Below are 26,581 nucleotides of genomic sequence, written 5' to 3'. Positions count from 1 at the left end.
GTGTTTTTGGCTTTTCAATGTTTTCTAAATTAACAAATTCAAATGAAAATGTAATTCTAAGACCGAAATAACAAAACTTTCACTATAAATTAAAGCAAGAATTTCTGCAAGTATATGTAAAAATCAAATTTGCTTGAAATTTAAATTTTATTCTTTGTTATTACATTAGAAACATGTTTATCAGTTGTTTATTTCAAAAAATTACAACAAAAAAACTAATTATCAAGAGAAAATATTTAAAAAATCTACTATTAAATAATTATTCAAATAAAATAAATAATTTTATTATTTAAATATTTTATTGTTTTTTTTTTTAATTTTAATTTCATATTTGACATCAACAATACTTAGTGAAATTAAATGTAATGGTATAAAATAATGTTGAAATTGTATTGAAATAAGATATAAAAGTAAAATTGAAATTTAAGGCGAATATGAATTTTTGGTATTATGTTTAGTGAATTAGTCTAAATTTTGGCGAATGAGCTGTCAAATTTGTCAAATGAAAAATCTGTGTGACAAGCTTGGCGAATGAGAAATCAAAATAATACATAAGTGTTTTTTTTTATTGGATAATATAGCATTTTTAGTTATATAATAGAAAAATCTAAACTCTCTGTAAAGTATCTTCATAAAATTCTACAAATTATTGTAAAAACTATTGATTGTTTAATATTAATTTAAGCATGAAGAAAAAACGAATAAGAAACAATTCGATCACATAAATAAAGTTCACAAGTTCATTCGACTCGCCTAGCCATTCGCTTGGCCGATCATAATAAGGATATTAATGAATAAAGTGGAGTGTTTTGATTTGAAAGTGATCTAAGTCAACTTCAATTACAAATTAAATATTTCATCGTTTGGGTCTCAAATAAATTTCTACTATGGTCAATTGCTTTGGGAATAAAATATGATGTAAATGGGCTTTGTTCAAAATAAATCATGAAAGTAAGAAATTCGTTCCACAACTAGAAATATACTGAAAAATGTTTTTCTTTTTCTATTTTTTTTTTATTTCATAAAAAATTACCAAAAAAAAATTAAATATGTATAACATAATATTCACATTTATCAACAAAAAGGGATTTAAAAGAAAAATATTTTTTCAAATATTAATAAATAATTATCCTATGTTCCCCTATATTTCCGATATAGGAACATAGGGCAATGCTTCTCTAAAAATCCTATGTTTCTGATTAAGTACTTTGATTTATAAGTGTTCTATAACTATATATATATGTAATTATAAATTTAATTTTTTCAATGAGAATCAAATTTTTTCCACAAATTTTTAACATTAAATAACGATTAACATTTAGATAGCAATAAAATAGTATGTGCCTCCATATTCATTGTGTTATTGATTATGCAATTTGTTGATATTAAAACCATAAAATTTAAATTTTAAAATTTAAGAGGATACAATTGAAAAACATATCTGTTAAACGATGTAAACTCAATTGTTTTATTTATTTTCGATATGATGAATAGACTAGACTATAATAAACAAATGCAAACACATATAAATAGATTATATATCTAACGATCTTTCCTGGGGTTCAAACAGAGAATTCATAAAATTTTTACATCTTACTACTTAATCAGTTGTTGAAATATTATAGAAAATATCAACATATTATGGAAAATCACAAAATATTTGAATTTTCATATCAGATTCAAGCAAGTAAGATGTGATACATTCGTTCAATAAAGTGATATAATTTAAGTCACTTTGTTATAAATTACATATAAGATCTTAATTATAAATAAATAGATACGTTTGCATGAATACATGTTCTTATGTATGTACATATTTTTTATATTTATATATGCACTATGCGTGAATGTAAAATGTAAAATTTAAAATATTTTTTTGTTAAAAAATTTGTAAAGTAAAATGTTTTTGCCATATGCTTGTGTTAATGGGTTTTGGAAATTCATTTGCTGATTGTTCATTCGCTCTTAATTCCGGTAATACTGGTAACGGTGGGTTTTCAGTTGTATTTTTACCATTAAATAAAAAATTAGTAGAACTAAAAGCAAAAAAAAAGATAACAATTGTTTATTTAAAATTCCATTTTGATATTTTTAAAGAGTGTTTTTACCTTGAAATTTTAGATTTTGGTTCGATCAAGCCATTTTGATATCGTTCAATTAATGTCTTTTCTGTCTCAGCTTTAATGTCAGTTAACGGAGATCTTGGTATTGTGTCGATTAGTAAGGGTCTTTTACTTTGCTCTGTTGAAGTTTTTAATTCGTAAGTCTTTGTTAGTAGTACTGGCATTACAAAATTATCATTTAATGTCGATTTTGTTAAAGTTTCATTTTTAAAAGTATTTTGTTCTGTTGCTAAATTTAAATATGTATGTTCGGGTCTTAAATATCCATCTTCGTCAAATTGTTTATTAATTTTCCGTTCCGTCGAAATATCATCATCCTCATTGTCGTAATATTCATTGTCTTCTTTGTCTTTTTTCTTTAAATCAGTATCGTCATTGTCTAATGTTGTCATTTGAAAATTAGTATTTGGTTTTTCTAAAATAATTTCTTCCTTCGAAAATGTAGTCGTTTCTATATTAGACGATTTAAGCTCAAATATAGATTTCTTAGTTGGATCTAATTTTATGTCAGTATTTTTATGTTCAATTTTTGAATCAGTATAATGATTTCTATAGTACGGTTGACGTTCGTTCAAATTTTGAATATAAATTTGTAAATGTGGTTTATTTGTATAAAGTAATGGTCTGTAATTTGATGGTCTATCGTTGTATGGTATTTTTATTGTTGGTGGGTAAGAATTTGTTTGGCTGAATGGCGTAGTACTTTGTATTAGAGGAGAATTAATGTAATTATTCCATTCGTTATTGCTAATTTCTATAGGTCTATTAGGTTGCAAAACAGGATTATAATTTTGTACATTAAAATTTGTATAGGTTGGTCTTTTATTTGTATTTGAATCAAATTGTCCATTATTTGGAAGTACGGGTTGAAAAAATACTGTTCCGTCTTGATTTATATTATTATGAACTAAACCACTAATTAACGTTCCAGTTGTAGTAGATGGAGTCATATCTACTCGTCTGTTTGGTGGAGTCACAATAATTTCATTTTTTTCGGTATTTGTAACAGAATTGGAATTAAAATTTTGTATACTGTTAAAAAATCCGTTGAAAGTGCCTGTAATTGATGGAAGAAGATTATCGAAAAATCCCGGTCTTGGAGTTGTATTTTCTGGTCGATTGAAAGGATCGTCTTCGTCGGGAACATAGTAAATTTTTGGTGGTTTAGTTGTTTGAATAGAAGGAATATTGGTATGAATATTATTATATTGCGATATTGGCACTATTTGTCCAGGTGGTTTATAACTGAATGGGCTATCATTTTGGATATGTTGTTGAATATGTAAACCGTCAAAATTATTTTCTGTTTGAATTGTAGTGGTTTTTCGATTGCCTTGTACATTATTAAATAAAGAATTTTGGTGTTTGTTAGTTTTTCGAATATTGATTTCAATTTCATATTCTTGGTTTGGTCCATCAGTAGCTGTTATAATGTTAATGTTTTGTTTACGAACAAAATTTTTGTTTCCATTATTATTTAAGTGTATAGTTCTTAAGTCAGCTTGTTTAATTGGTTCGTTGATTGTAGGGTCCAAGTTAAAGTTTAATTGGTCAGTTTCTTGTTTGGTTGTCATGTTCTGATCATTTGATTTTTCATAAACGCAATTTGTATTCATCGGCTTAGTATTTTTGGTTGAGTTTATTTTTAAAGTTCTGCAAAGTATTTGTTTTGTTTTGTAATCGTTAACAAAAGAGGCTCTGTTATTGCTTTCGTCCGTTTCCATCATTTCCTTATTGTCTTCAAAAGTTAGCATGTCATTTTCTTTTTTATCAACCCGGTCCAGTTGGTCTAAGTTTTTATGATTATCTTTGGTTTGTTCTAATTTACTGTTTTGTTTCTTTTCGTCTGTTTTATTCTTTAGTAATACTGTTGTAGTTTTTGTTTTTTCGTTCACATTTATTTCGTCATTCATAGTTTTTCCTGTTTTTGCCATACTTGTTTTGTCTTTGACAGTGTCGTTATGTTTAGAGTCTTCTTGTACACGTTTTTTTGATTTCAGTCCAGCATTTGCTGTACGTCCTATTTCGATTGGTACATTGTTAATAAAAGCTTTACGTTTTGTAGTTATATGTTTTATGGACGAAATTGTTGTTGCAGTTGTAGTAGATTTTTTCTTCTTTGTATCAAGTTTGTGGTCAATTATTTGTACGTTTATTAAGGGAGTACGTTTTGTCGTTGTAATATTGTTTGTGAAGTCGAGTTTATCATTAATTTGACTTTGTAGAAGCTCTTCTGGTGGGGGTTTTCGAAAACCAGTAGAACCGTTCGGTACGAAATCGATTCGGTTCAATAGTACGTTAGTTGTTTTCGGGTCCTTTTCGTTTCGTTCTTTCGTTGATAAAGTTTGCACTGAAGGAAGTGTGTCGTCGGTTAAAGTTAATACGTCCTTGATGTTAGTTTCTTTGTTATGTGGTATCGAAATAGGTAAGTCAGTCGTTCCGTGCGTAAAAGTAAATGGTATGTCAGTACCAGTGTTTTTGAAAGGATCAAGCTCTTTCCATGGTCGTAAATCAATTGGTAGTAAGGGTGGAATTCCACATGGTAATCTTTGATTGTTATCCGCTTCATGAGGTATAAAAATATGTGGTTGATATGTTCCTCCTCCAGTTGCTCGGCATAAAATTTGTGCAAGAGTTACTCGACGAATTGATTGTAATTGTGCTGGTGTAAACGAATTTTCAAAACCTCCGTTTTCATACCAAAAACGATCACCTCGTCTTAAATTACTAAATTGTTGTGCTATTATGCATGCAAATGTTGGACCAACAAGACCCCCTACAGCAAAAAAGATCAAAATTTATAAACCACATCATTTCAAGAACTAAATTATAGTTTACCAATTACAGCTCTTTCAGCTATACCACCCACGAAAAGATCTATGTCGTGAACTGAAATATAGGCATGTCGCATACGTCTAACTGATTCTGGTCCTACAACTTGATTTAAATCTTCCCAATCAGTTATTGGTGTTAAACCACACGGTTCTCTCCATGTTGTATAAGGTGGAATGCCATGATCACGTCCACGTTGAATATTAATAGCAGCTAAGTCAAGTCCAAATGGAAAATCTAATAACAAATGTTTTATTTAAAATAATTTATACAGTGCGTGTATTCTTCTTTAATTTACTTCCTGTTTGAAAAAGATGATTCGTTAGTTCTGGTGTTATAAATTCATCTCGTTGTAAAGCTCGTTGATTCACCATTCCCCTAATTAATCGATGTAACGAACCACGGGTTCCCATATCACCATGAGCAAATTCATCATGAAGACTAACATCTACAATCACAATTGTTTATTTTTAAAATACGCGTTTTTATAAAGGTTTTGATGGTATAATTACTGTTTTGAATTAAATTATGTCCTTGATCACACCTTATATATGAGTTAGGTATTAATGAATGCCCAAAACGGAATGCAGCAGCAGAAAATGAATTAGCTATTGACGGATTAATATGAGGATCATAGCCAGTATAATAACCAGAATTTAATAAATCTAAATCAAAAAGACGACAAACTTCACGTCCTAATATAAGAGGTAAAAATTCACGATATGTTATATGTTGAAATAAAGCTCCTATTATACGCCTTGTCTCTTGGTACACTTTTTCGTCACTCCAGTGAAGATTAATTAAACTTAAGTCGTTTGCAATACGATTATGTTCACCAACCCAAACGTGATGTAAAGCTAATAATCCTGGTTGCTCATTGCTACGTGGATCACCTGATTTTATACAATTCGGTGAAAAACCACCTTTATTACAATTATCATCGATTGGATTACCCCCTCGGCCAAATTGTAATAAACCATTTCGAAATACACGTGCACTATCAGAATTTCGAGCATTGCTCGAGTAAATGGGTGATGCATCCAAAAATGATGTAACTTGATTTGTTTGTTCTCTCCATGACATCAAACAATCACGTCGTTGAGCTGGCGCCGATCGTAAAAATTCTAAACAACGAACTTTTAAAGGTGCTAACCATGGATCGTCAAGCGGTACTTTAATTGGAAAACATGATGGATGAAAATCGTTTGGTCCACAACAACGTGGAATTGAACCATTTATTGACCTTAATAATTGTTATTATAAAAATTGTAAAAAAAAAAAGGTTTAAAAAAAAAGTTATGAGAATAAAAAATATATGTATGTATATGTAAGTATAAAATCATTATAATACGTAGTATATCAATCACCTGGGTTGTGCTGTTGATGTTAAATCATGATCAATTAATTGTCCCCATTGTGCTAAAATTAATGTTACAGGTGCATTACCTTCTCTAGCTCCATGTACTAATAAACTAACAAATCTAGCTGATGATAAAGCACCACCTTCAACTGAAGCTCTTACAGCATCAATACCATCACCATATTCTGGTGGTAAGAAACGATTGAATGGCATTTGTGCTGAACCCCATCTAGGATGTTTAAAATTATTGCATGTACCATCATGCGTTCTATAACGTTTTGCTGCTGGTAAACATATTGGTAATTCACGTGGTGGACATAAACCTTCTAATGCAGTACGACGAAATGAAAATTTCGTTGATGTTGCTTGACGTCCTAATTCTGTTGTTGTTCGCTTATAACTGTAAACAATTATAATAGTTTAAGTCACTTTTAATATAAATTCCACTTAAAAAAATAAAAAAATTTCTTTTTTTTTTATTATTTTACAACAATGAATATGCAAGTCTAATATTATTTTTATTAATTTTTATTAACAGCATATTTAAATATTATTGAAAAATTGAATTTTTTAATAAATTATGTGTTTTGAATTTTTAATTTAAATTTAGGCACAATTATGTGTAGTTTTATGTATATATGAATAAATCGTATAATAAAAATTCAATTAATGTGCACTTATGTATGTAGGTCAATACCATTTTAAGTACCTTTAATAAACAATTACTGAATATTAAAAAAAATCAATTTTTAATTAAATTTATATTTAAATCCGTAAAACATTCCTGCTTTTGTTTTCATTTTCACCTTATACTGATTTCATTTTTGTTACTGGTATTTCATATAATAAGTTGAGTTATACGTAGCGTACGCGTTATATTTGAATTGATGTTAGGCACGGTGAACGATTAATCAATTGCGGCCGATGTCATTGTAATAATTTCAAATTTTTATTGCTTTATTGTAAGTTTTACTTTTATTTTTTTGTTGGGTTTTTCTTTTTTCTTTTGCAACTTAAAAGTTTTGAATAGTAAAATTTTAATAAAAAATTATTATAACTTTTCACAAATTTATTTTTTTAATTTTAAAGAACTCTATATTCGAACAAAAACAACAAAAAAACAATGCACGTAAAAATGACGCGACTTGAATTGTGAAATTAAAATACACGTATAAAATTTAATTAATATTTTTTTTTTTAATTATAAATTTTCTTATAAAGAAAATAAATATTTTAATTTTAAAAAATTAATATTATATTAATATAAAAAACAAAAAATAACAATAAAAAAAACAAAATAAAAATTTTAAAATTTGGAGCGCATCAAAAATTTTTTTACAAATTTTGTATGCAACGTCCAGTCGACTTTAGTATCAAACTAAAAGTGAATTAAAACTTTCTTAGGCGCTCTTATTTATAAAAATCAGAATTTCTTTTTATTATACACACACTCATTTTATTATATTGTATTACGGTTTTAATTTTTATGATAAAAAAATAAAAAAAAAAAATAATAAAATAAAAATGATCATAAAACCCGTGTACCTACGTACATTACAGTTAATAAAAATTAAAATAAAAATAAAGGAAAAATAAAAGTGGAAACAAAAGCGAAGAAAAAAAAAGTCACAAAGTCGCATTTTTTGTTTTCATTTTGCTTAATGAACAGAAAATCTGTTTGCAGTGATGCTTTTAGTTGCAACTTACAAGTATAAACATGGCTCTTGTTTAAGTCATTAGAGTTGAAAATTAAAAAAAAAAATTTTCTTTTTTTTTTTGCCCTGTTCATTATTGCTTTTTTAAACTTTCTTGGATTTAAAAAAAATTTTTTTTTATTCTTATTTACTTTGGTTGACGTTTTTATTTGGTGTGTATGACCTGTTTGTTTTTAGGTACATACACACATTCATATACATGATATTAAAATAAAAGGGTTGTTCCAAAATTTTATGAGAAATGTTCTCAATTGATGTATAGACACTAAATTTAATAAGCAAAATTTAAGTAGTTTAGTATTTGTGTAATTTTGTATAAATCGATGAAAATATACAAAGTACGCAAGTGTTTTCTACCAATTTGGTCAATTTTCTGGAAAACAATTACATATATTAACTATAAGGTAATTTTTTCGAATCTCAAAAACAAATTTTCCTTATAATGAAAATAGATGTTTAATATCAGTAATCTCACAGATTTAAAATTGATTCAACACCGAAATGGTAATATAAAATTCAACTTTTGAATTACAACTAACAAGCTAAATTGTGTATTGACTTGCGCACAAGTGAGCTTGCGAGTTATTATTGCTGAATTATCTATAAATACCGTTTTCCTGCAACTTTAAATCCATAGGAAATAAGCAGTCGGTAAGTTAGGAATTTTTAATAAAATTCATACTAAAATTAGTGGTCAAATGTATTTAAAATTTTTCGCGACCAGTAACCCAGTATTGTGGGAACATTTTGCCTTAATCAAACGTTATTTATTAGGTTTCCTGAAATTTGAAAATCTATGTCAATATACGCACACAATTGGGAAAAAAGTGAAAAAAAAGTTTACGTTTTAATTATAGGGTGTAAAAAATTTTCAATATACCTGCATGGTATCATTCTATACGGATTTTTTTTTACAATAATAAATCTTAATTTCAATTTCATAACAACAAAAAAAAATTTTTTTGCTTTTTTTTGTCGTATTTATAAAATTAAAATGATAAAATGGGAAAAATTGCAAAAAGGAAAATTTTTGTAAAACAAAAAAAAATTTTTTTAATATCAAGTAATGTAAAAATGATAAAATGGAAAAATGGAGAAAGTGAGAAAAATACCTTTGATGAAAACTTCAACTCAGATTTCATGAAAAACCAATACCATAAACCTTGTTGATGATGGTAGTTTAAAAATGATTAAATTATTTTTTTTTCATTTACATCAATTTATAAGAAAAGTAAACAGGGTGATTAAAATTATTTACAAAAATATTCGTTCAGCTGCGGTAGCTTTATAAAAATCAATTTCATAATTGGAAAATATAGATTGCAGTTTCCAATTTTATGAAATATTTTTGTATAATATTTGGATTTCAGGAATTAAAAGTACAAAAAGAGAGAACATTAATCGAACACTGGGATACTGCAGGTTGTTTTTCGATAATTTGTCATTTTGTATGACCTTAATATAGAACACCAATTTTTGACTAATAATAACGAATTCATTGCTGTATTTATCCCAGCTAAGAATAGACTCAACTGCCGATTGGTATGAGTTTTATTTTCATCATAAATTGAGTCAACTTCAATAATATTAACACAATCATGATTTTTTTACATACACATGTAAATTTAAAACACCCTGTTTTATAATATGCTGTAAATTTTAAGTAACATATTATTATAACTTAATTTTCATAGTGATCAGATCATGTAGATTTTGTGTTCAATGGAAATTTTATTTTACCTTAAAATCGTTACCTATACACTAGCATAGCATTTTCTTTTCTTAATAATATACAAAAATTTGAATACTTTGCTCATCCTAAAACAATTTAGGTATGATGAAAATAATGCATTCACTATACAAGTATAGTTGATTTTTTATGTTATTATGCAAAATAAATTGCATGTTGCATACACGAACTTAGGTTTTCTTTCTTTTGTGATCACAAAATTTTTCACCATATATACATATATATAATATGCATCTATAAAATACTGTTGAAGATTGAAGTATACGATTTGATCCGGAATAATGCTAGATTGAATTACACTTTATCTACAAATGGAAATAACGAAAAGAAAACGTGTGGCTTTTAGACATATACATGATTTTCCCAAACAAAAAAAAAATATAGAAATGGAAAATTTATTACTTTAATGTTTAAAATCTTTAAAAATGTTATGGTACTTAGTTTTACCGCTTTTCTTACATACATATATGTATATACTGCAAATCAAATTCAAAAATTAATTTTCCGCAATTAAATATTATGTACATATGTGTGTAGACGAGATATATTTGTTTAAATTTATGGGAAGAGTTAACAAACTTTTAAAAAAGAAAAAAAATAGAAAAAAAATAAAATTTATAATTGAAAATTTCTCTTATTTTAATAAGAAAACTTGATTTAACATGGGAGCAAATTATAATTTTTTCATTAGCATAACAGCATAGGAGTACAATACTAATAGTTATGCATCTAAATGTGCATATCGTAAAAAATATCGTAAAATGACTAATAATAATTGAAAATCATTGCAATCTCATTATTAAAGTATATAAGATGATCTTTGATTTTTACTGATCTTATATACACTTTGGTTTTATATTGTAAAAAATCAATACCAATTGAATTGAAATTTTAGATGATTTCTAAGGAAATAACTTAAAAATTCAATAGAAAAAAATTAAGATGTACATATGCGTATAGCAAAAAACAGAATGCAGAAGTAAGAAAAGAAAGTAAGTAGCGGGAAATCTTAAAATTTTTATCAAACTATGACATTTAAGCGCGTTCAACAATTTAATATTTGACGACAAAACAGGAAAAATAAAATAAAATTCAAATACTACTGAAATGTGCAATTTAATCATATAAAAAAAAGCAAGAAAGCAAACAAACTTTAATAATAATCGTAACCATATAGTTATGAACGAGTTTCGTATGAATGTGTGCATATAAATAAAAAGACGCCAGAAAATATTTTAATTTTACATTTAAGAAAACAAAAAGAAAAACTCTTTGTTAGTGAAAGCGGTTAGTTTAGTAATTAAAAATAATTCTTCTTTATTGCAAACCTGTTGCAATTTGCAAAACAATGCGTAGAGTTTTTTTTTATATAGAAATTTTTTCCTTTTTTTTTTTTTTTAATTAGAGGAGAGTAAAATTAAAGTATTAAGAAAAAATTAATTTGTATATTAATTTTTGTTTAATTACTGGTCCTTTTGTTAGCAATAAATACTCTGGCAAACTTTTAAACAACACTGAGATGAATTAGAAAATCAGATCGCTGAATCCACAAAAACTTTTTGCGTTGGGATTCCTCTTAAAGGAATATTACAACATTTTTAAATATTCCGGAATAATTGGGATTAATTTGTATCTTGTACGCTATTTTTTATACAGGGAAATTAGTTTACAAATTCATATACGGAAAATTTGGCATTTATTTTCGATATAAATACATAAAGACATCTACTGGAATAAACGTAAGCAACTCATACTCTCATACACTCCTTCCTTGTTTAGTAATGGATTTGATACATGTCTTTAGTGCAGCAACAAGACAATTTTATGCACTGCCTTGTTTTGCTTCAAAACTTTAACGCAGAAAACTTAACTGTCGCTAGAAAAGTTATAATAATGCCCATACATACATACTTATATTATCTGGTGTGGTTTAAAACGATCTGTTCTGTTATTCTTTGTAATCAAAAAAGTTCATTTTGCCCTCCATAGGTACAAATATACATATAATATAAATTTTTTTTCGAAAATGATTGAAATTGCAATTGAATTGAAAAAAGAAGATGATATGAAATATGTGTGACATTTTAATCCAAAATAGAAAATGTATAGTTGGATGGGACTGGCTTTGCAGTATAGTTTTTGCAGTGCATAAGCATTCCTGTCACGTGGTAAAAAGAATGGAATAGTTGCATTTACCGAGTATGTTTACATGTATAAATAAGAATAAAAGTTGATTCCAATTGATAATCTAGTTTGAAGAACTTATGAATTTGTCAATTTTTAATTTATGAAAATCAAGTCTACATATACCTATGTATAGCGCATTGAATTAGATTTTTCAGGTTTTAATTATATTAATATTTTTTGTTAGAAACGTTAATGAATTTGAATGTTTAATATTTGCATATAAATGTAAATATTACGATTTACTGCATATTTTGCATAATGTAGTATAAAAATTTTTTAGAAATGCAATTTTTTGGTTTTATAATTGAAAAACTTTAACACTCTATGCGGTAAATAGTTTTTAAATTGAAAACTTTTGCATATGTATAATTTTTATTCATATAATTTGTTTAATTTTCTGTGTGTATATTTGCATTAATTTACATATGTACGTACAAAAAGCGCAATATATATACATATCTTAAAATATATATATATTTAATTATTTTAACATGTTGCTTATTATTTGCTTATATTCTTTGTCTTTTTTATTTTCTTATATAAAAATAAATTTGGACGTGAAATTAATTTTTAAATTGTTATTTTGATTTTTCAAATCTATGGCCATCTTGTATGGTTTGACCATAATATTTAAATTGATATAATTGGGTTATTATTACACTTTCAATTGTATGAAATTTTTATTTTAAAATTGAATTTGGTTCCAAATACGAACATAAATAAATGGTGTACATATAAAGAAGGTTATTAAAGTAATAGAATTGAATAGGTATAGGTATATGTGCTCATTAGAATTGAATCAATTTAATTGATAATAGTGTCACAATGTAAGATATTGTGAAATTTAAAAATATTGTTAATTTATTGTGAACATATAGTGTAGAATTGTCAGGGCGTACGCCAGATTAAATCAAACTAGTTGGCATTTTAAAAATTTTAATAAAAGTATTTTTTAATTGAATATGTACACTATGAAATTGTAAAAGTGTTTCAATGAATTTCGAATACTGAATAACATAAACAATGCAAGCTCCAAAAAAGTTAAGCATCGATGGTTTAAAAGACAAGATATTTGAGATAAACCGACACATTAAGCTCATCTAGTAATATTGATTTTATTAAATCATCGTTTTCTGTTACCGTATTATGTTCACGCCTAATCTTTCCTGAATCAATGCCGTCCATTATACATATTTTTAAACAAAATATTATTTGCAATTTTCTAATTGAGTAAATTGGTTAAAAACGACAATATTAAGGTGTAATCGACAATGTAAAATGCGCGTTGAGTTCTTTTACATCTTATTCGATATTGCAGTTAATTAAAGCATGTTGTCAACATTGATTTTTGTAATCGCGTATAATTAATAATGTCAATTGCCTACCATGTTTTATGAAATAACATTTAAGTATCGAAAATAATTTGTGGCTAAAGCAGATGCCATCCGTTGCATGCTAAATTTGTATACGAAAATTTATATGCAAAAGTTTTTTTAACATAAATTGTTGATTACCGGTTGGTGTTCATCAGATAATATTGATGTCGACCAGCTTTTGACATTATCGATCACAACTTTATAAGTTATTAATTTTAAAAATAATCTTAAATGTCCAAAATGATTAATTCTATTAATCATAATTTAAAAAAAAAAGAATTTACAAAATTTGAATAACAATTGACAAAATTTTGAAAACAAAGCTTATATAATCTTGTGGATGATGATACTTGATGTGGATCAAATAATATTTTAAGTGCATAATTATAAAATCAAAATATTCGAACAATTTTATAACAAGACAATGAGATATGCGATGTTATTTATAATTATATAATTAATTTGTATATGAATAATAAATTATTTTCAAATGCACATAATTGGTATATACATACATGTGTACATATAAAATCAAATTTTTAGTAAAATGAAAAATGAAATTTTGTAATTCTCATTGTAAGGTACCACGATTGAATAGTTATTTAATCATGATATCTTCAATTTAATATTCAATCTATTTAACTACCGTATGCAATTTAAGCGGAAATTTTCATAATTATGAAAGATATAGTCACGTTATCACTATGTGAATAAATAATGTTAAATAATTAAATAATTTTCGCTATATATACAAAACCAATTAACGCTTGTATAGGAAATAGATTTAATGTAAGTATAGATGATTATGGTATTTGAAATTGTTAATAAAATTCCATTGCATTTTTTGGATACAATTTTTGAATATTTTTTTATTTTAATTATTACAATATTGTAAAATGTTATCATATTAAATTTGTATATGTACTTATGTAGAATATTTTAATTAATTCACAATATAAATTACAATAACATTTATTTTGTTAAATTTTCAAAGTTGTAAAATAAAAGTAAAATTTTCTTTAAGTTTTCCTATAAATATGCAAAATTTTGTATTTACTTTTAAACATTTATGGCAACTGATTATTAAAATGTAAATAAATAATAATTTTAATAATCACGCAAATATTGTGTACTATATGTATAACGCGTACGTAAATAGTTAGCTATATTATTTTTCATTTCAAGGTATTCAACTGTTATATACAAATATACGGAAAATCTGGAAATTAATAAAATGATAATGAAAAATTTGTAATTATAACACTTTTAATATAAAAGTGTATATTATAATAAATAATTTATATTAAATTAATTGAAGAAGTTTCAAGGCGGTCAAGTAAACTAAAACTGCACTTTTTATTCCCAATTTTAAAACTAGTTATTTTTATTCATAATTTATTAATTGAACTAAATTGTATAGTAATATAATTTAAAATGTAATTATTATATGTTATAATTTTATCAAATTATACGAGAAATTAATTTAAAAGCTTTAAGTGCTGTTCTCCCTTTATCGTTTTTTTTTGTGTATTGATTTTATGCAATTGTGAAATAATTATTGTGAATATTTCATATACATACATGTATGTATATGTATTTCTGAACATTTATTTTATATTAATGTTATTGATGTTACCTCTTTTGTTTGTTACTCAATTCTCAAATTTCAATATAAAAGTTTAAGTTTAATTTCAATACAAATGAAAATAAATTCATTAATTAAAAAATAAAAAGAAATATGCAAAAACAATTTATGTACCTGCAAAATCCCGTTTTTATATTTAAGATAATTAATAATTTGCACAGTTTTAATTTAATTTAAATATAAACCTAAATTAATACCTGTTATCATATAACTTTTTAAATAAAATTTTATTAAATTATAATAATTAAAATTTAATTTAATGTTCCCAACCTTATTTGAAATTGGAATGAAATTGAAGGGACTTCAATTGAAAGTAATCGTAATTTTTATCGTATAATTTAACCGGTAAAATTTTCTTTAATTTTTTATCGTTTTTTCGTATAAGTAAATCAATATACCAGAATATCGCCATAGTATAAAAGTTACACACTATATCTATACAAGAAAAAGAGAAATTTTTGCCATTTCTTAATCTCTGTAATCGATTTTCTACATATATATACAAGCATATATGTATATGTTGCATAAAGAGAGTACAAGATGTTTGCAATTTTTATGTATGTGCGTATGTATATATTTTGTGCAGGAGATTGATGTTAGTACAGTAAAAATGCTTTTTATTACTGCTTTAAAATTTCTTTATTTTTATTTTATTTCTTGCTAATATCAGAGCTAATATGTGAATATATAGATATAAATCATTTTTATTTGATGAAAACTTGTTGATATCCAAAGTATATTTAGAAAAAAAAAAATAAAAAAAGTGGTAATTTGAAAAATTTGCGTATTTTCTTTACCAAAAAAAAATTTATTTGCATACAATCTTTTATATTTAATCTTTTAAAAATGGGAAGATTATTATCAATAAATCTTCGATAGACCTAACCCAAAATTCGAAAAGTTAATTGTTAAGAAGAAAATTGTTCAAGAAATACACGGTAAATGTACTTATACAATAAATTTTTGCATTTACTTGATAATTTCTAAGATTTGTAGATTTCTAAAGCTGAGGTGACTAGTGCACCGCGTATCAGGATCTATAGTGCTTCTTTCTGAATTCGAGTCATACTCCTCCACTACCTGCTCGAAATCCGCAGTCCAGATTAGCTCGAGCAATTTGTGAGGCCAGAATACTGCAATTCCGCCCCTGTTAGAGCAAAGACTTTCCTTATTTCCCTTCTCTAGCGAGTGAGAGCAACACATTCTCTTAGAAAGTGTGTCTTCATCTTCCTCGTAGAGTTTCAAAATATTAAAAATTTTCTATTATAACTACTCTGTGCTTTATAATTCTCATTTTTCATTTTAGACATACAACCTTCTTGTATGCAATTCATATTTTTCATATTACAGAAAAATTCTAAAAAATTATTAAACACCCTAAAGTATAAAATAAATTTTTAAAATAAAAATGCAGTTCATGCACTTTATGAAAGTCATCAAATGATGTCATTATAAGAATATTAAAGTTTTTATATAAATTTTGTGGTTATTGTAATATGCAAATTTAGAACTGTAGAATCTAAGACTTTGAAAGTGTGGTATTGTTAAGCAGCAATAAGAAATTACCCGTACGAACGTATGTTCGAAGGGACACAATCAACTTTATTTTTTCTCATTTTTTATAAATTTTCATTTCAAAGTTACCTTATCTTGTAAAATGATTTGCAAATTTAATACATAGGTCTTTTGATGTATATCAGTGATTCAGAAGTGGAATAAAATAAATTTTATTGATTTAAATTATCATAAACCCAAAAAAAATTATCTATTAATGTTAGTTTAAATTATGGTAACGATTTGAATGAACGATCAATTATATGGTCAACATTTGTACATGAAATTTCATTTAAAGGGTAAATGACACAAAGATCGGCGTCAAATTAGAATAAGAATTACACATACATCCATAATGAAATGAGTTTTTCTTAAAACAAAAAAAATCAAATCAAATAACATAGAGAATTTCTTACCTTTTTTGAAATGTTTTTGTTGCCTCCAATGTAGCGTATGCAGCTCTTTCAATTGGCCAAACATTATCATCATGTGGTCCATTAAATTTAGCTAATTTTGCTGCTGGATGATTTTCATTTAAAATTTGTTTTCTTTTTAATATTTCCGGTTCAGTTTGTTCATAAAGAATTGTCATTGCTTCTAGACCTTTACGTGCAGCATTTTGTAAAGCAACATTTAATAGTGTTGGTCTTTTTGATGTTTTTGTTTTTTTATTTGAACTCCAGAATGAAGTGAAATGTCGAAATGAAAAAATATCTTCATTTGGCAGATTATCTAAGTTTTTACTTTCTTGATTGTCAACTGATTTTTTATTTTTATTATATTTGTTATCGTCATAATCATCATCATCACCATTATTATCATCGTCATTATCATCATCATAATAGTCATCATCATTTTTCTTTTTATTATTATTATTATTGTTGTTATTATATTTAGAATTAAAATTTAATGGTTTAGGTAGCTCAGAATAAGTTAAATTATTTTTCGTACTAAAATTATTATTATTTATTAAATTTATTTCGTTCAAATTATTATTTTTACTATTAGTATTAAAATTAACAGCCTCCGAATTATTATGTTTTATTAATTTTATATTTGTTTTATTATATTTTGAAGGTAGTGGTTTTGTGTTAAGGGTATCGTCATCATAATTGTTATTGGCATTGTTGGTGAATGTTGATTGTGTTGATGTTGCCACATTATCAATTTCATCAAAATATTTTTTTGTTTTATTAATTTGTTGTAAAATTACATTTTCAAATAATATGAATAATATGAGAAATTTTAAACTAATTGTTATACGCATGAGTCTGTAATTAAAAAATAAGAAATAGAAAATAGAATTTGAAATATCAATTCATAATTTGTGTATTTTAAATTTTAATAATTAAAAATAAGACATTAATAGATAAGCTGTTTTATAAGTGAATTGAATCAAATGTTTAAATTAAGTTTTAAATTACTCTTTATGACTTTAGTTGTCTGTTACTTTGACAGAGTTTCCCGCCCAAGTAAATATCAATTTTATTATTTAAAAAATAATTTTAGCATCGGGTTTTCGTGTGAAGGTAATCAGTGGGTTAAAATATATAGAATTGAATGGAGCAATTTTTAAAGATTCATGAATCCTTTCTGTATTTTGTTCCTAATTCGAAATAGGTTTTAAAATTTTAATTTTTAGTTAATGATTTCTTTTTGAGAAACTTAAGGAAAAAATGGTAAATGTTTAACTTTCAGAAAATATTATTATACAGCTGAATAAATTTAGTTGCAATACGTATATAAACAAGACTGCTTTAAGGGCATGAAATTTTTTGTCCACATTTTCAGCCCGCTTCCTGGCACACTACCTTTATGAGCGCAAAATGTTTAGTGAGTTTAGTCATTGTTTCATACAAAATTTGGTTTATTTTGCTTATTAGCTCGAAGATATTCGCTTATACATATAAGTAAAAAAATTTTTTGACAGTTTAATGCACCGTGCATATTTTATATTTTGCTCAAAACGATGTGCCGCGTGTATAATTCTTTTAATTATTATTTTCGTCCTAAATGTATGCAATATGAGGAAATTAAAATTGACAAAACCTGACATAGATAAATAAATTAATTTTTAAAATTTAATGTGAGAAACAAAAAATTTTAATAAAAAATATTTCAAGACAAAAATGACTTGCTTTACTTCAATTTAATTTATTACTTTAAAAGATAAAGAAAGTTTGTTTTTAAAGAGAGACAAACAGCATTTAAAAAAAGAAGAGCCATCAATGTAACGAAAGGTCATTCAACTCAAAAGACATTATTTTAAAAGTAAAAACGCAAAAAAATGCAAGTTAAAAATTACATATGTACATACATATATCTACACACTTATCTAAATAATGCACACACGTGTATGCATTTCATATGAAAACAGAAAGAAGAATAAATTTTTTTGTATTACCAACTATTTTTGTTATTTTTTTTGTTAAATAAGCAAGTTGACATGTTGGTATTTATGTACTACCTGCATATATGTATATCTGTGTATATGCAGTTATTCATTCACTACCCTTGTTTGAAATATGATAGTTGAAAGGTTTGTAATTTTGTTTTATGTACTCACCATTTGTTGTACAATAACCTTTTCTAATTTTCAGTTCCTTTTTTTTTTAATTTTTCCGGGTAGGTTTCATTATAGAGATTCGATTCAAAGTATATTTTATGTTAAATATTTTGTACATGTTTTGGAGGCTATTCGGTTAATTTTAAGTATGTCTTTCATTATCTGTACAGTATACAGTTATACAGTATACAGGTATACAGTAGTGCTGTGAAGCTTACTGTAGTAAGCTATAAAGTTCTAAAATTTTGCTTAAATGAATAAAATGGCCATTGCTTTCGCTAAATATTTTTGAATTTATTTGGTAAATGACACATACGTATGTGTATAAAAAGGCATTATTATATATAAAAAGAAGCAAGGGGATGAAACAATGCGGCAATTATTATAGAATTCTTAAAATCATTCATTCTTACGGGTGTCACGGAATTGATATATGGTTTACCCTACTCATTCACGCTTTATTGTATTATATGTATATATGAATCATAAATTTGTAATTCGACAATTGAATTAGCACATATTATATATTTGCTAATTTAGAATGGTTGATTAGGGAAAGTCAGAAAATAAAATAATATAGTAAAAGTTAATAGTAATACGACTATAGAGATTGAAGTAAAATTCAGTGACATGAATAGAATTTACAGACAGATTTAGTTAGGGATTATTAAACCAGTATTTTACAAGAGATCTAGTAGATTATTGTACTTCCGTGAGATATTGTGTTGTAAATTATATACAACTAACCATAACCAGGAGTTGGTGCTTTTTTTCCAAAAGAATTGATGTAGAAATTTTGTTACGCGAATTTAATGTTGCTGCATAAAAATGAATTCGAAAATACTGTGGATTATTGCATGAATTATGAAATTTTAACATTTCTAGTAATTCCAACCTTTTTTAAAGAAATATAAGCGAGCACCTACATTATTTAACTACCTTTTTTTTTTATTTTTTATTTTTTTTCTTTTTTAAATTCATAAAGTGACAATTTTGTATTGTCAGCCCTTTTTCATTATTTTCTATTTACATTTCACTTTTCTTTTCATTTAAATTTTTCTCTTAATATTAAGCATATATATATATATATATATATATATGTATTGTATATAGATACTCTCGAAGATTAAGAAAATTTATGCGCACGTAACAGTTTTGATCATAAATTCAAAAGAATTTTTCACGCTTTTCTTTTCGTTCCTTTTTTTGTTTTTGCGGTCTTGGTTTGTTTAACGTTTTACTTTTTCCTTTTATGAATTTTCATAATTTTTATTTTTTTTTTTAATTACGTGAGAAAAGTTATAATAATTGTTACGAATTTAAAATTAGTTAATATTATAGACAATTTCTATGGATGTTATATAAAATGCAATTCCATAGTTTGGGTTTTCTGTTTTAAAATTTAAAAATGGTTTTGTATGTATGTGCATATGTATTATGTAGCTCAAACTATGTACATCTATATTTACTTATTGAGTGTTGTAGATATTTTTGATTTACTTCGAAATTTTTTAAAGATATCTTGTCTTTGGTTTTTTGTATTATAAAAGCATTCAATTAGTAAATAGTAATTATGATAAGGTCAGATTTTAGGTTCGATTTTATTATTTTTGAGAAATTTTGAGTGTTTGAGCACACGCATATGCGGTGCTTACTTGTTAGACGCTCTAAGCGGCTTTTAAAAAGCGTTTAAAAATTTTATTTTTTAATTTCTCAATTAAAATAATTTAATTTCACATTTTTCTCCGGCTACTTTTCATATATGGCAGATCCGGCGTTGCGTATTTGCTATATTGTTTTTTTTTTGAATATGTGGTAGTATATGTGGCCATCTTTCCATGTTTTTGTAAGTTAAAACACATACATTTGAGAATTTCAGCGCCGAAATTATTTCTGATAAAAAATTATTTAAATTAGGGAGCATTTTAGTACAATTAGTAATAAGTTTAAGGCGAATTAAAGGCATGAGCTACTGAATTGAGCTTAATCTTAAGAACAGGAAGTAAATGTTAACATGTAACATAAAACAGGATTTTTGTGCTTATTTATGGTTTAAGTTGCAATAATTGCTACAAACTAGTCTTAATTCAATAGTACTCGTATTTGCTTATACAAATTTTACAAAACAACTTTGCCATTCGTTCATATTTAGAACAAATGTGGGCATTTTAATATAAAAATAGTTTCAATTTTTAAAAGTGGAAATGCTTAATATTAAATTTAATTTTAAGGCAAAACAGAATTGTTTTTTTGGAATGAAAGCGATTTTCTTTACATAATTTTATTGTGTAGTTATTTAAGAAATAAGTTTAAACTTTTTTCAGTTTTATGCATATTAAAGTATATGCAATTTAGTTGAATTGGGGCACACAATACGAATGAGAGTCATAAAAGTAAACTATCTAAATTTGGTCGTATTTTATTTACCGGTCTCTATATTCTATGTATATATTTCATGAAATATGAACTAATTTAGAAAATTTTTGTTATAATAAAATATTTCTTAAGTTTTTCACACTTTAGTACTTTCACAGTTTAATTATTGAAGCGTAAAATATTTGATATTTTACCGTTTATTTTGATTCACCAGTTTTTATTGATTAATATAACAGTTAAACATGTATATATACATATATATATATATAAAATTTTTGAATTCCTATACTCGTAATTAGAAACACAAAATTTTATCATTGATTAATCATACACAAGTACATAAGACTTACACTTTTTATAAAATAAAAAATTTTTTTAATATTTCAAATGCTTTTCTTTTAATTTCACATAAAATTAATTTAATTCTAAGATTTTCGATAATATTTGAACTTTTATTTTATATTTCACTAATTTTCTTTTTAATAAATTAATAATTAATATAAGACTTTGGAAATTGAAAATCTAAATTAATATAAAAAAAATATAATTATGTTATACTGGACAACAACTCATTGGAACGCGTTTGAACCATAGATAATCAAAGATATTACTGACATTATTCCGGAGATGATAGAGGCATACTAAGATCACAGAATCATAAGAAAAAGTAAAGAAATTAAAAATAAAAAATAAAAAATATAAAAAAATCAAGTGAAGAAAAATTGAACAAATTTTTTTTTTGTCACATCTCCGGCTTTTATGAGATCGATTTTGTTTTTTTTAGGTGTATTTAATTTTTTTTTCGTTGGAAATTTTCTTAAAAATTTCTTTTTACTTTTTATTTATTTTTCATATTTTAATTTTTGCTATTATTTTAAAAATGAAAAAAAAAACAATCTCATTTTATGTGAGTATTTTGCCTTGCCAATAACGATCGTACATTTCAAGTGTATTGAAATAGTTTTCTTAAAAAAAATCAATAGTTGCCAGTCAATAATTTCTTTAGACGGTTACAAGTATAACAATTAACAAATAAAGAAGCAAAAACTGAGAAAAAAAAATAAAAACAATTTCTGGAATATTGTTGTCCATATTTTCTACAAACGTTATTGTATAGTAAAGATAAGAGGCACTTATATAGTAAAGAGTATTCCAGCAAAAAATGTGAAGTCTTTAAATTTAAAATCTTGGTAATTTGAATGGAAAACAAAAAATCTTTGGAGTAAAAGGTATATTTTACTATTTTTTGCATATATTCAGGAGGAAATAAAACAAAATGGTTTGGAGAAAAGTTCTTCTAAAGAAACAATTTATTTTAGACTAACAGTAAAGTTACTTACGAAATGTTATTTTATATTTAGATTAAAATATATTAAAAATTCAAAAAATTCAAAGAAAAATAAGAAATAAATGTAAAAATGAAATTTCTCTATTGAGAATTGAATTCTCTATTGAAATTTGAGAACGGATACTTCAGAAAGGGAACGAATAAATTTTGGATCAAACAAATGAATTGTAAAGTTGCATACCAGGAACATGAACAGGCTATTTGAAAGATATCACTAATGTACCAAAATTATATTATGAATGGAAAAAATTATTGCATACGTTTAGGAGAAATAATTAAAATTTTAAGAACATTTAAGGCAGTTAATATAACAGTTTTGTAGGAATTTAGAAAAACTTGCAGATCCGAACAAATAAGAGATTGAAAATCGAATTTTCACATTTAGACAGAACGGGTGGATAAAGCCATAGGAATGTGTAATTTGATATTATAAAATAAAAAAGTTCTCCGTTATTATTATTTTTTTTGCTGTTTTAACGGCTCGCTGCTCATTGTTGCTGACTATTTGTTTATTGTCCTTATGTAGAATTCGATACTTTATTGAGAAACCTTGTATCAATAACCATTATAAGTATTTTTTTCTATAAAATTAAAAAAAAAGAAACAAAATTAATTTTAGCCCAGATTTTATTTGTGTGATGGTATTTTCAGTGTTTTCTCTTTCTTTAGAATTGATTTGCATTTTCAAATAGAAATGCTTCCAAAAACAAAGTCAGATGATCAAGATGAAAAAGAAGAAAAAAATAGTTATACGGTTATAAATCAATAAAACGAGAGTGATATCATTAAAAAGTGGTTTGAGGATTGGAAAGTGACAGTTTTATAAAGCCTTTGTTCGTATGTGTGTGCTGTATGTCATAAACTTTGCTTTATAGATTAATATAGATTCTTAATAATTTTACGAAAAGATTTTTATTTGAAAGAAATTGGTATTGAGCGAGTGAATTGAGTGTTATTAAAATAGGAAAGTTGGTTTTTATAAGTATATATGAAATAAAAAAGAAATTGCTTTTGTACCAGTTAACGTCATACTTTAATAATGTCTAAATTAATTGATTGTATAAAATAATTTATTAGTGCAATATTAATTAAAAACGATTATAATTAAAGTGAAATTTTAATGAAAGATTTGATTTTCCGGTTAATCGCGAGGTGCGATTGTTGAAGTTAGAACAGAAAAATTATGAGAGCTTTTGCTTATACAAAAGTTAAGAGACTTTTAAGAGAAAAGAGGAGTCTTGCGTTTTTATCTTTATCTCAAAAATTCCTGCTTTCACATCATTCTTCATCAGAATCTCACACTATTTAAAAATCGCTTGTTGTTCCATATTAAACAACAGTATAATAACAGTAACGACAACAGAAGAATTTAAAATATTCGAGAAGATGAAAAACCATTTTATGTTGTATTTTTTGCTAATTATGTATTTTCAATAATTAGAAATTCAACTTTGCAAAATTAGTAAGTAAAATTAATGTACATAAAATAATATTGATAAATCAAAGTTCGAAATTGTTGTTTTTCAAAAAAAAGTAAATACAGTAACTACGTCAGCTATTTGTAAGTGCAGAGTGTGAAATAATGCAATTTTTCATATCTTTTAACCAGACGTTCAAACGTTTTTATTTGAGATTGCAGTTTTGACTACAACATTCAATATTATTTAGAATTGTTTTTGATTGATGTTTCAGAGATGACAGACTCGCCTATTGCCACTTTACCTTTAAATTCGTTTTGAATGTTTATATATCACTATTTGAGCAATATTTATGTGAACAAGTTTTAATAAATTATTTAGTTAAAGTGAATATAAATTATGTACCTAGTATACATAGCCTAATTTCTGGCTAAGCTACAGGAAAGTCAAATTTTAAAATGAAATTGTATATTATTTAATTTGAATTAAAATTACTATATATTTTGTATGACAAGCAATAATTTTTGTTGAATTTTCCAGAATAATGTTCAATAAAATTTATAAGAATGCGTAGTGACAAAAATAAAAAGAATTAACATTTTATGATACGATTATGTAATTTACAATAGGTAAATTTTTAAATATTACAAATTGAGAATTTCAACAGATGTCTGCGATAAATCTATGCCTAAAATACGGGGGTTGAGATAATTTTTATCAGTTATGCGGTAATAAAATGTGTTACGTTCAAGTGAATATTTTATTTTGGTATGGTGATAAAATAATTAATGAAAGATTAATAATAAATTTTTTTACATATGCAAATCCTTGATATATAGTTCTGAAAGTTAAAATTTAAGTACAAGTTAACCCTTTTTACGGTTAATTGGTATACGTGAAATGTGAGTATACTGTTTATAATACTCGAACTCAGGGAAGTTATACCTGTAGTTGCTTTTGCTCTTTTAAAACAGTATTATATACGATATTGCATTGTACGATATTGACATTATTTTAAAATAAACTATCACATTCAAATTCTTTAGATATCTGGCGAATCGTCGCATCGACCAATCTGTCACGCTCTTCAAATTTCTAGGTCAATTTTTCATTCATAATATTTTTTACGACAAATTTAAAAAAAACGAGAAAAAAAATAGAGTTGACCTTGTCAACTCTGTGATACCCGTACGAATTTGTTATCCTATGCGCGAATAACTAATGTGCCATAACTAACTATGGGGCAGACTATGACTTTAAGTTGCCGTATTACCATATTAATTTATGCAAAATTTCAGTACTATGTGTTATTCAAAATACTGGTTGTGCCAAACTACTATTGATGTTGTATGGCACCTACCAGAAAGAGCCAAGAAATTTTAGCGAATTTTATCAAGCACATCGGCCCTACTAATATATTCACTTGTGTGAAATCTCAATATCACAGTTTTTATAGTTTCTGAGATATAGAAAAATAAATTTTGAAGTTGTATGGCAGCTACTCGAACCGGTACCCCGATCATGTCCAATTTAAATAGGGTTCTGGCACTTACTACAATAAATCATTTGTGAAAATTTGGTGAACTTAGCTAAATTAGTTTTTGAGTTATCGTTCGGACGGACGGACGGACGGACAGACAAAGCTAAATCAACTCAGAATTTGACGCTGATCAAAAACATACACTTGAGTCTATATCTAACACCGTTATTTCTTAGCGTTACAAACGGTAAGGCAAATTTAGTATACCCTTCGAATATACGTTCGTACAGGTATAATGATTGTACAAAGTGCAAATTTCTGATTTTTTTTCTGATGATTTTGTAAATATTGTACGATAAGCTTCGTATGGTCTAGAACTATACTTTTCCATTTCATAATACAAATTAATCATATAATTTTGAATACATAGCGAATAAAAATATTTTATTGGAATAGCCTAGTCAGTCAATCTAGCTAGCTAGTGTTTCAAATAAAAAACAAACAAATATTTTTTTAAAAATTGGAATTTTAAACAAAAATTTAACAATATATATTATTAATTTGTATATTTAAGTAATGAAATTGAAAAAAAAATATTGTCTTACAGAATAAATAATATAAAATTAACTACATAAATATAAAATATATATAGGAGTATTTAATAACATACTTGTGTTAATATTATATAACACTTTATTCTTACCATTTTTAATATTCACCATTTTTATTTTAATTATTTTAATATTTGTTTTTATATCTAAGTATAAATAATTATGTTATGCAAAATAAAATCTCCACTATATAATTTCATTATATACTTAATAATATAAAAAGTGTTTTATAAATATACA

The 26,581-nt window shown here is 25.4% G+C and overlaps 1 protein-coding gene across 3 annotated transcripts; it reads right to left on the bottom strand.

Annotated features, from left to right (window-relative positions):
• Positions 1-1,792: 1,792 nt before the first annotated feature.
• LOC129611751 (uncharacterized) lies at positions 1,793-26,580 on the bottom strand. 3 transcript variants are annotated; one of them, XM_055525050.1, is made up of 8 exons: positions 26,434-26,580; positions 16,959-17,813; positions 6,323-6,715; positions 5,468-6,198; positions 5,254-5,403; positions 4,962-5,192; positions 2,109-4,899; positions 1,793-2,036 (listed from the first exon to the last, which is right to left on the bottom strand). In XM_055525050.1, the coding sequence occupies exons 2-8, from the start codon at positions 17,807-17,809 to the stop codon at positions 1,880-1,882; spliced, it is 5,304 nt and encodes a 1,767-aa protein (XP_055381025.1). In that variant the 5' UTR covers positions 17,810-17,813; positions 26,434-26,580; the 3' UTR covers positions 1,793-1,879. The 3 variants fall into 3 exon arrangements, with proteins under 3 accessions (XP_055381025.1, XP_055381026.1, XP_055381027.1); XM_055525051.1 differs by lacking the exons at positions 16,959-17,813; positions 26,434-26,580 and adding an exon at positions 7,025-7,606; XM_055525052.1 differs by lacking the exons at positions 16,959-17,813; positions 26,434-26,580 and adding an exon at positions 7,122-7,606.
• Position 26,581: the final 1 nt, after the last annotated feature.

This window comes from Condylostylus longicornis, unplaced genomic scaffold (assembly GCF_029603195.1).
Source record: "Condylostylus longicornis isolate FDR11 unplaced genomic scaffold, ASM2960319v2 ptg000055l, whole genome shotgun sequence".
Classification (NCBI taxonomy): Eukaryota; Metazoa; Arthropoda; class Insecta; order Diptera; family Dolichopodidae; genus Condylostylus; species Condylostylus longicornis.
This window is presented reverse-complemented; position numbering and strand designations above follow the sequence as displayed.